We start from the raw sequence: 12135 nt of genomic DNA, 5'->3' as shown, positions 1-12135 counted from the left end.
CTTCTAATGATGGTGCAATTTTATACTTGAAAAAGAGATTAAATGCATGGAATAGTCTTGTTTTAAAGGGGGACTATCTTCATATGCGTTGTTGTGCTCATATCCTAAATTTGATAGTGAAAGATGGCTTGAAAGAGGTTGATGATTCAATTACAAGAATTCGCAATGTAGTCAAATATGTCAAGTCATCTCCTATGAGATGTGAAAGCTTCAAAGCGTGCATTGAGCGGGAGAGCATCAATTATAAAGGGCTTGTTTCTTTGGATGTCGAAACTCGGTGGAATTCGACATATTTAATGTTGGAGGCAGCATTGAAGCTTCGAGCAGCGTTTGATTTGCTTGAGTTGCAAGATGATAAATATATTAATGAGATGAGCAAATCTTATGGTGTGCCTACAGATGATGATTGGACTTATGCAGAGTCAATTTTACCATTCTTGAAAATATTCTATGATGCTACATTGTGCATTTCTGGGAGTTTGTATGTCACTAGTAATAAATATATGAAAGAAGTCTTTAGCATCGGAAGAAAAATCAAGTTGCATTGTGAAAATACTGATTTGAGCATAAGATTAATAGCGTCCAAGATGCAAAGGAAATATGATAAGTATTGGGGAAGTCCAAATGTCATTAACATGTTGTTAATTGCAATTGTGCTTGATCCATGTCACAAGTTGGATTTTGTAAATTGGATTTTGGATGAGTCATTTGTGTTGAAAAGGGAGGAGAACTCAAGTCAAAATTGTTTACTTGCTTGAATTCCCTTTATAATCACTACCAAGGCAAAGAAGATGAATCTCAAAGTAATCAAGATGCAATGATCAATGAAGAGGATGAAGATGATATCCTGAATATTTATTTGCAATCAACTGAACGTGATTCAGATGCTAAATCTGAACTTGACAGATATCTGAAAGAAGATTGTGAGCCTAGAAACAAGTCGGCAGAGTTGGATATTTTGGGTTGGTGGAAGGGAAATTCAACCCGATTTCCTATTCTTGCACGTATGGCTCGAGAAGTTTTAGCCATACCGGTTTCTACAGTTGCTTCTGAGAGTGCGTTTAGTACAGGAGGAAGGATTATTGACCCTTATCAGAGCTCCTTGACACCATATATGGTGGAAGCTCTTGTATGCACTCAAGATTGGGTAATAGATGACCCTTTTGGACTAATTGAAAATTTTGAAGAGATTGAAAAAGCTGAACAAGGTAATATACTTTTTTTTCTTATTGCTTGTTTGTTACTAATTGTTAGTTTTCTATAATTAATGAGATATTTTTTTTCTATGTAGGGAGAAATTCTTCAAGAAATGTCGGCACGCTTGTTTCTCTTGAAGATGATTAGAATATTGTAATGGGCCAAAATTGTGTATTTGTGTTAGATTTGAATGAGTTTATTTTAACTTCATTTAGGTTAGTGTCATATTATATCATATTTTGAATGTTGTCATTGAACAAAAAGTAAGACGAGGAAGAGGAAGGCGGCGACGAAGATGAGTGTTGACGACGGGGAATGCGGCATTGTGAATGAGCGTCGAGAAGGAGGAAGGCAGCGTCGAGAATGAGCATAGAAGAGGAAGGTGATGCAGATAAACGCCGACGGAAGATAACTTCTCTAAGTTTTCATGTGGGAAAAACGTGACTTTTATGCTTTTTTGAGTGTTTTGTACGGATTTACTTAATAAATAGATAGTTTAAGGTTTATTTTAGAATTTTAAAATTAAAATTTTAAATTTTGAATAATTAGATTTTTAGATATGTATTTAAATTATAATATATTAATAATTAAATAGAAACAGAAATTTAAAATTTCAATTTTATTTAGTTTGTATTTTGAGTGTGTATTTAATTTTAAAAAAATACTAAATTTATTCATAATTTTTAGATGTGTTTGTTTTAATTTTTTTAAATTATTATAATAAAAAATTGAATATTGTATAATTTTTAAAAGATACCTAATTGAATTGTTATCTAAATTACCCAACCTTACCCTAAGCCACCCACACCATTCTCATCTCCTCCAACCTTCTGCTCGCGTTCACGTCTTTTTCGCCGCCGTCTTCTCCGCGCCTCTCGCCGCCGTCTTCTGTACACCTCTCGCCGCCGTCTCCTGAGGTCCCGTCGGCGTCGTCTTCTCCGGTCGCGGCGCCATCTCCTCGTCGTTTTCTTCCTCCCACCGAAACGGCCGCCTCACCTCCCGCCTCCATAAGAAATCAGAAGCCAGCTCACGGAGGAAGAAGCAAATCAGATCTGTTTCAAAGAGGTAAATAAAAACGCTCTTTCTCTCAGATCTGTTTTCAGGTTTTTTTTTTATCTGTTTTTGTTTTCTTCGTTCTCTGATCTGATCATACGAACCTCTCTCTCTCTCTCGCTAATACCATCGTAAAGGTCTTCCGAATAGGTTTCCAGGCACGGATCTGGAACCTTCTCGAAGCTTCTTCCGTCTTACTGTTCCAATTTTGCAAAGGTAATCGCTTTCTTCTAATTCCTTTAGCTCGGTTATTTTGCAAAGGTAATCGAAGAGTATTTTTCTTGGCACTTGGTGAGTCTCTAGAGGGAGATCGTAATCCTAATTCCTAAATCCACATATATCTTCAACGGCTTAGCTCGGAGCAGAAGAACATCGCTTCAATTCTATCAGGTACCCTTGCTAGTTAACAACCGAGTTATACTCTGTCATAATATTCTATAAATTTTCATTCTTCAATATTTTACAATATCTTTTCTGTTTATAATATTTAGATTGTATTAATCTATCTATTCAATTAATTTCTACTACATAACAAAATAAAAAAGTCTTGATGGTAAAATTTCTTGTTGCTTGGACGTTTCAAGTTGCAGTTTACACTCCTCATAGGGCATTAGCAGATACTAAGTTCGAACATGAGCAAAAATTTCTTTGTTTTTCATCGTATAATTTCAAGTGGCCAATTTCAATTTTAGTTGCTGATTCATCTTATAATATAACTATAAGATGCCTAGAATTTCGAGGATAAACTACAAGTCTGAACTTTAATGCATCTTTAGATCTTGCCATTGATATTCTTTCATAACTCAATTGTGTTTTTATGCAGGTCCTAATTGACTTTGTATTGAGCTTCACTTCAACTCTACCAGAAGATAAAGCTGTTGATTTGTATGTTCTGGAAAGAGCTCTTCTTTCAATGCATTCGTCATGTGGGAATGTGGTAATTCATTATGCCCTTTTTCAATAACAATCCTGCTACGTTACCAACAGCATTTCTGCCAACTCTTATTATAACTGTGTTTAATGGAAGTGTCTTTGTGGATGTGTCTAATAAAAATGTCTTTTTTATAGCTGTGTTTAATAGAAGTGTCTTTATAGATATATTTTTTGGATTCGTCTCTTTATATGTGTTTAAAATATAATAATTAATCATTGTTGGCAATAAGTTTGCAGATAATATGTTGGTATCCTATACCTTTCCTTTCAATAATCCTAACTTGTATGCGCATATGCTGCAGATTAGAAGTGCCATTGTTTGTGTTTGATGTGCTTCAAACAAAATGGTGCTGTTAGAAATATTTCCAGTTGTGAATTGTGATTGCAGGCTTATTATATAGCTTTATGAGAACTATAAGAGTGCGCACACAACAATGTCTATTAGAATTTCTAATGAGTCATCACTAGTTTCAACCTTGGGGTTTTTATTTATTTATTTATTTTTAAATTCTTAAATTATATTTGGCTTCTAAAGAGTCTGTGACATATATTGATAATATATATATATATGTGGCGTGGATCTCCACTTGCACGTTTCCTCACCATTTTCTTATTCTTTATATAGCTTTATTGAATATGCAATAAAGCAATATGCAAAGGAATAGCAGGAGCAGGTTGCATTTCACCTTAATCTATTTCTCTTTTTCTCTGTTTTAATGTTTGTTTCTGTTTCCTTTATTGCACTTTGCATTTTTCTCTTGAACATAGGAAGAATGTGCAAGTAATGTCCACCGTCACTATGAACCAGTACCATATTTACGAAGCTATTGGTCGTGGAAAATACTCGGTAACCTTCTTCCATTTCCTTTTTTTTTTTCGGGTTAAACTTTTCTTGAATCGAACTAAATGATGTAGATTTATTAATCTTTCTTTGTTCTTGTGGATTTGCAGACCGTGTACAAAGGCAGGAAGAAGAAGACATTGAGTATTACGCCATCAAAAGCGTAGACAAGTCACAGAGAAGCAAGGTTCTTCACGAAGTAAGTCTTTTCGTTTTTCACTCTTACATGCTCTAATTCCTTAAAAGTATATTAAGGGTTGTTAACTAATGCTTTTAGAAAATATAGGTATGAAACTTCTGCTCACTTATGGTTGTTCTTGGAGTATTGCGTTGGAGGAGATTTACTTTCTATATTACGGCAGGTAACCAGTACTTGCACTGCTTGTATTGTACCTTCATTATTTAAATGAGCTTTGAGCATAGAGGTATGGTTGTCTACATTTACATCGGTAGACTGAATTTAAATAGGTTGAATTGGCCAGCTTAACAATCAAATAGAACACGCCCTCTTCTTTCCATCTCAAATATCACTTTCACATTAACTTGCCATAGTATAGATATAAAAATAATAAAAAATAATTATCATTTATGTGGTCACAGCCATGAATGTAAAGCAGATCTTGTAATGTAAGAGGCTCATGCTGAAGCATTAGCAAGAACCAGGGATTGCCTTTTGTATGTGATGCATTTTTTGAAAACATAAATTCAGAAGATCTATTTCCCACAAATATATATATAGCTAGATCCAATGGTCTAATATCATAAAATAAAATAAAAACCATAGGCCGAAAACTTAAGCACGTTTAAAACAAAAACATTTTAGCTAAACGGTGGTTGCCAATGGCTTTCTTTGAATTTTGATGAGTGGTACGGCAAATTATATCTCTTGTCCTCATTGACAGAAAAAAAGTATTCATTCATCAACTACTCTAAAAAAATAGTAGTAGTACTACTACAATAATTCATGAGTAATTATGAGGGTGTATTACATTAAATGCCTAATGAAAATGATGTTAATGAAAGAAAGGTGGAGGTGGGGGATATTTGGACCTCAGGAATCAATGCTTTAAGGAGACAATAGAGACACAATTATATAAATGTGACCCGTAAGTTCATATATTTTTGCTCCAGGGATCAGATAAGAACAAATAGAGGCTACTTTCTAGTTTATTCAAAACTCACCCTGCCTTATGCAATTCATTCATGCTATATTTTCATAAGTAAACCTAAAAGATTTTATATTGATTGGTTTAAGTAATTTTTCAGTTTTGAATTTGGTAAATAATAAGAAACTTGGAACTACAGAAAAATTTTGGTGATTTTTATTGTAGTCCTAATGATTGTTCATTAAAAGAAAAAGACTAATTGAACATGGGTGAATTAGCATTCTTTTTTTTTTCTGTCTTTACATGTTGATTTTTGGTGCTGCTAATTTTGACATTATATTATACAGATAGTACAGTGGATAAAAACCTCTGTTCATTCTGCCTGAATTATAATTTGGTTCCTTCTGCTTGTGATTCTAGATTATGTGCCTAGAATTACAGGAAGGTAGAAGAAATATTAGAGATAGTACTGATGTGGTGTATGAATTTCCGTCATATTTAACAAGATTTAACTACCATGGACTTTATTATTCTGTGCAGGCGAACCAAGAGACACTGCAGAAAGTCTGTGACATAGTCAAGAAGCAATTGGCACTGCCAGAGGGTTCAAGTGTCACTGGAGAGTCCAAGTTTGCTACCCTTGGAGCTGATTCTCTTGACAGTCTTTTTACATAGAAAAATTACATATCTATTTCTGTTTTTACATAGAATTATAAAAGAATGCTCTTTTTTTGTTATGTAGTTAGATATTACGAATTTAATATTAGAGATTTAATAACCCAATAAAAGATAATTATATACATATTTTTTGTTATTGTTTAAGTGTTGTTTATTTTTATGTGTTAAGGTGTAGGTTTTGTGTTGATGGTTTTTCAATATTTGATGGCTTAGATGTAAAAATTTAGTAAAAAATTGATAATTAAAAAATTAGGATCAACCATGGAAATTTGGTCACTAGAATGTTTGGTTGCTAATTAGCGACCGATTTAGAGAATGAAATATTGGTTGCTAAAATACATGTTCACTTTTAGCGACCGAATTAGAGACTAAAATATTGGTCACAAATTAGTGACCGACATATCAGTCGCGAATTAGAGACCGAAACACAGGTCGCAAATTAGAGACCGATTTAGCGACAAAAAATTTGGTCACAATTTATCGACTGATTTTGTTAGCGATCGATTTAGCGACCGATACTCTTTGGTGAGGGTTTGGTGGCTTTGTTAACAAATTGGTCGCTAAAATCAGTCGCTAACGTTTAGCGACCGAAGTTGGTCGCTATTTTCTTATTAGCGACCATGGTTTTAGTGACCATCCAAATCGGTCGCTATATCGGTCGCTATTCCGGTAATTTCTTGTAGTGGTTTAGCCATCTTCATAATGTGTTCCTCTGATTCAATGACATTAGGACCCGCTAACAGGAAAAACGCTTTTGTAGCCTCTTAACACATTCACAGAACCACAACACATCAAAAGAAAAAGGGGAAGGGGAGATCTTGATTGTGACCCAAAAAAATTCATAGTCAAGAAATACAAAATCTCATAGAAATCACGAACCTTGAGCTGGCTATACAGCATTGACGATGGATCCATCTTTTTTTTCTTCCGAAGCTTTACACAAAAAGGGGCAAAGTATGAGAATTTTGATGGATTTGACAAAGGAGTATGAATTCTGATGTGTTAAGATGCTACATGTATAAAATAACATCGAACTCAGTAAAGTTTGAGACAGTACCTTTTTTTTTATTAATTCTGAATCTAAACGCAGATGAAGAGAAGAGAGAAGATAGAGTGAGATATGTGTCTAGTGTAAGAATCATTCACCGTAAGATTTCGAATTTTTGAAAATTAAATAATTAATTATTTATGTGTCATTATATTTATTGAGATTTTATTTTTTAAAAAATTATTTTATCAAAAATAATTAAATAAAATTTTATAATTATTGAAGTTTAATTTAATTATAACTTATTCTAATAGTTTGAATTATTTATTAAAAACTATTTTGGTAAACAAAATTTAAAATTAATTTTTTTAAATATCATTATTATTATTATTATTATATTAATACTTGTTCCATTTAACTAACCGAAATCATTAAAGGGAACAAGGAAAATGGATTTGAGAATGTGGCTTTTATCCATAAATGCATATATACAACCATGACACCTCATTAGTTTCATTATATAATCATACAATCATCCTTCATTAAAGCCAAATGTAGCTTATGCCTCAATACATATATACATAGTTATCATAATCGAATCGGTAATTGATCCGGTTATACAACTGGTTCAATCGGTGGGTCACTGATTTATTTGGTTGACTCGGTCATAATTAAAAAAATATATAAAATTATAAGAATAAAATTAGAATTAAAAGTTAAATGCATATTTTCAAAAATATATTAATAACATTTAAATATCAATTCTTAGATATAATTTATAATGCAAAAAGAGATAATAAATTAATTACTAGTACAAAATATTTTTTCAATTTAAATAAATAAAAAATAAAAGATAACACAACCAATATCAATATATCAATATATTTGTATATTATATGTTGTTATTTATTTGATATCCATGTAAATTCATACTTAAAAAAATAAAAAAAAATAAAAAATTATTACGTTTTGTTATATATATATATTTTTTGTCATATATTAAGAATCAAGTTTGCCGTAGTGGCAAGGGGGAAGTTGTGGTTACACGCAGTCCTGGGTTTGAAACTCACGTTCATCATTTTTTAGGTGTTAGTGGGAGCTCCTACGATGGTTCGGGGTTTCGCAGGTGCACCGTGGACCCGCGGCGGGTTTAATCACCATCAAATCCATTAAGCACATTCATTATGCAATAACCGAACTTGCATGTTATCCAAACAAAAGAGAGAGTGGCCGAATTTCATGGTGAAAACCGTGAGATCCTTATATTTTTCTTTTGTCGATTTCTTTGGATCCGTAACTCCAATAAAAAATTTAATCCGGCAAAAATGTTTGTATCTTCCTCTTCTACACGTTGGCGTTATTTTTGTCTGGTAGAAGTTGATGGTGACGTAGCTCCCCTTCCCCTCAAATTCGGCCAATTAAAGTTCTAGGAGACACAAACGATTTCTGACGTTTTCTTCTTCGGCAGCTCGATCAGAAAGCTTCACTAGAATTTTGAGTATTTTGAATTCGTACGGAGGTAGAGTTTTGGTAATTTATCATCGGTTAAATTGGTGTTGGATAAGTGAATTGATGTTGTGATTGATTGTTGATTGAATTTGACTGAATTTATGTTGATTTTTTGTGATATATTGATATTTGTGATTAGTTTGGGGGTTTGGTCGGTTTAAATGCAGCCAAGAACAGAATTATTTTGATGAATTCGTGGCTAGAATGTTGTTGGTAATCAAATAGAATTCATGAAATTTGATGATGGCATTGAGATTTAATAAGAAATGAATTGATGAATTGATAACATGATTTAAGATATGAAAATGGTTTGATTTTGGAGGCAGTTTGATTTTTAATTGGTTTGATTTTATAAATGTTTGATATTAAAAATGGTTTTGATTTATTGGAAATGATTTGAAAGAGTTTGAGAAATAGTTAGGATGGGACCCGAGAAGGATGGCAATGTCCAAGCTTTAGGGGAGATGCTACTGAAGTTTTGTTATAAAATTTAAGACTTTGTTTGAAATGTTATTTAGAAAAAGATTGGATTTGAGAAGGTATATTGTTTGATTTATTAAGAAAATACTTATGTTTCGAGTTTAGTTCATTTAAGAAAAGTATATGTTTTGAGTTCGATTTATTTTGAAAAGAATTATTTTACGACTTTAAATTATTTAAAAAAAGCATTATGTTTTAAGGTTGATTTAAATATGAAAAGAGCTTATGTTTTGAATTTGACTTAAAAATTTCATTCGGAGGAGTTTTAGTGAACTTTAAAAGTAATTGAATTTTGATTGAATGGTTTCGTTTTGCGACGTCTTGGAAAAAGTTAAAGAATTAGTTTTAAGGATGAAATTGGGATTGGTTTTGGTTTAGAAATTGATTCAGAACTTCTAATTTGTATGATTTGATTTTGATTAGATTTAGAAACTTTATTTGATTAAATTCAGTTTAACAAAACAATGATTGTTAAGGATTTATAATGAACTCAAGAAAACGAGATTGGTTGTCGCTCCCCTAAAGTCCAGAGGCCTTGTTGACGGGTTTAACTAATAAATAGTTTCTCTTTGTCTTTTGAAAGAAGAATTGGTTTAAGTGAAATTGTTTTAAAAGGTTTTGGAGAATGTCACAAAGAGCTGATTTTGGTTTTAAAAGAAAGAAAGAACGAAAAGAAAAGGAGAGAAGCAGAGATTATTGTTTACCTACTGAAAACGAGCAGAGATATGGTGGTGAGTCCACCGAGATTTGCTTTCCAGAGATACATCGGCCAATCCAGGGGATGGTCGCACCTGTAAGACAGTGGTTGCTTTACAGAGGTTATCGCTAGATACATTGGCTAGAGAGAGCCTCACCTGTAAGACAGAGGTTGCTTACAGAGGTTATGTTTGCATACATCGGCTCAAGAGAGTCGCACCTGTAAGACAGAGGTTGCTTATAGAGGTTATGACACTGGAAACCAAACTCAGACAAAGGTTGCTGAGTTACGTCGGGAGCGGGTCGAAACCGACAGATGAGCTCATTACCTGCACCAAGGATAGACATGCATCATACTTGTTTGTTCATATTTGTTTGTGAGTGTGTTTTCTATGATTGTGTGGGCTTATGATTGGATTTTGTGTTCTGTAATTGTTGAATTGGCTCGTACTTTGTTGTTTATTGTTGCTGACCAAGTATATATAAAATGGATATAACTATACACCCCAACCCTACTAGGAACTCCCCAATTCTTACTCCCTATTTCCACCCCTTTCAGTTACAGGTGCAAAGGCTTATTACGAAGCTGCAGGAGCACAGAGGAATATGCTTACGAGATGAGTTGTTAGAATTTATTTTTTCCTCGTCTTGTTAGTTAGAGTTTCATTCAGAGGGGTAGGTTTTGTAATTGCTTTTGTATGTAATACAACAATGTATTATTAATATGAAGTATGTGAATGTGTTGTTTGTTCTTGTAGAAAAAGTTATAAGTTTTAGTAAAACCATCGATAGGTTTACGCATAAAGGCTCAATATTAAATAGATAATAAAAGGAATTAGGTTAGTAACGCCTTACTTTTGGTACGATCATGAGGTGCTAAAAGTTAGGGTGTTACATTCACTGTAAAAGAATTAAAAAGAAATGGCTAGATAATTCTGTGTAGTTGTTAGGGGAGAACTAGTTTCAGTTGTTTGTTACTCGCTAAGCAGCTAAGATCTTAACAAAATTTAAATGAGAGATTATTTGATGTAATAGAGATTTAATAAAATTTATTGTATCAAAAAAGTTAAATCGAGATTATAGTTATTATCAAAGTTGCAAAAATCGAACCGGTCAATAAACCAATCGAATGACTGGTTTAATAGTCTAATAGTCTAACCAGATTCAAACCATGATCGAACCGATTTAATTAAATATAAAATAAAATTTAATATTTCATAATTTCATATAATAACTTTTCTTTTGAGCTTGTTTGGAAAGTATTTAAGTGTAAGAAAAGAATTCTATTTTCTTTAAGAAAAGAATTCATTTCTATTTGAAAGTCAATTCCATTGTTTGGAATGACTTTAATATACTAATAGAATAGAATGCAATTTCTTAGTTTGGAATAACTCTTACATGAGTTAAATTTTCTTCTTTTACAATTTTGTCCTTAACAAAATTATTTTATTAAACATTCACTTATTTAAATAAGGATATTTTTTACATTTGACATGTTAAGTTAAATTGACGTGAGAATTAATTTTAAAATCAAACCTTTTTTGGCCTAATTTGTAAATAAGGAAAAAGTGAGAATTGAAATTCGCAAAGGAGTTTAAATCATTCCTTTGTATTTATTCCAAAACAAGGAGAAACATTCTAATTCTTGAATGAATTTTAATTCATAGGTTTTCAAACAAGCTCGTTTATATTTCGCTCACTCACTACAATCACATGCACAGACAGTGAGAAAAGGCTAAAAAATACAAACACAAAAATAAACATTCAATCTTGGGATTTTTTTCCGAAATAAACAAAAAAATTTTATTTCCTAAAACAAATTATTCCAACTTTAGATACCACTATATAAACTCATGGGACCTTCATTTTGTCGTTTTTAGAATTTTCTATCACCCAAATCTCCTTTCTTCCATCTTCATTTGTCGTGTTTTTACTGTCTTCTCTGCCAAATCTTCTGTCTTTCGATGCCTGTAAAAATTTTTATCTACTCTATCATCAGTTTCAGGTTAGTATGCTCTTTTGTTATCGGTTTTTCAATTTAAGTTATTGTTTATAACATATTTCTTTATAGTTAGAGTAACTTATTAGTTAATTGTTAGTTAGTTTAATGAGAATTGTTAATTTAAATTGTGATTAAGATGTAAATTAGTTGAATATGTAGTTAGATTAGAATATGTATGAGAAGTTAGTTTGATTGAATTATCAGTTAATTGATAACTAGTATGTTTATATACTTAGTTGTGATCATGTAGTTAGTTGTAGTACATGTTAATTAGTAAACTTATAAACTGATTAAGATGTAAGTTAGACAATTAGTTTGAATATGTATGATAAATTTGTTAATGTGAAAGGAATTAAATTCAGTTTATTTTATTTTATTAGAGTGTAGTGATGGAGCAGTAGCTGTTGGGGTACAAGCATACCCTGTATAGACTGGATCAGGTTGAGCACATAGCAGACAGACTTAATCGAGTGGTACATTTTTATCATTCTTGTTTATTATAATGTAATGAAAGGTGAATTTGTAATTTTATTTGTTGATCTTATTTTTTTAACTTGTTTATTTTGTTCGTTAGGTGTCTCGAATCTTACGCACCAGACGATAGCAAATTAGGTCATATCTCAGACGAGCTGGGTTTGAGTATGTGGCGCAC

The 12135-nt window shown here is 32.1% G+C and overlaps 1 protein-coding gene across 1 annotated transcript; it reads left to right on the top strand.

The window, feature by feature from the left end:
- The first annotated feature begins 817 nt into the window (after window positions 1-817).
- Window positions 818-5944, top strand: LOC112721773 (uncharacterized). Its single transcript, XM_072206105.1, has 9 exons — window positions 818-1208; window positions 1996-2262; window positions 2388-2466; window positions 2606-2640; window positions 3074-3187; window positions 3809-4030; window positions 4135-4223; window positions 4311-4386; window positions 5671-5944. Exons 1-5 carry the CDS (start codon window positions 818-820, stop codon window positions 3082-3084), a joined length of 783 nt encoding a protein of 260 aa, XP_072062206.1. The 3' UTR covers window positions 3085-3187; window positions 3809-4030; window positions 4135-4223; window positions 4311-4386; window positions 5671-5944.
- Window positions 5945-12135: the final 6191 nt, after the last annotated feature.

The sequence above is a fragment of the Arachis hypogaea genome, chromosome 11 (genome assembly GCF_003086295.3).
Source record: "Arachis hypogaea cultivar Tifrunner chromosome 11, arahy.Tifrunner.gnm2.J5K5, whole genome shotgun sequence".
In the NCBI taxonomy this organism is placed as follows: Eukaryota; Viridiplantae; Streptophyta; class Magnoliopsida; order Fabales; family Fabaceae; genus Arachis; species Arachis hypogaea.
The sequence above is the reverse complement of the archived record's forward strand: the minus strand, read 5'-3'. Positions and strand labels throughout refer to the sequence as shown.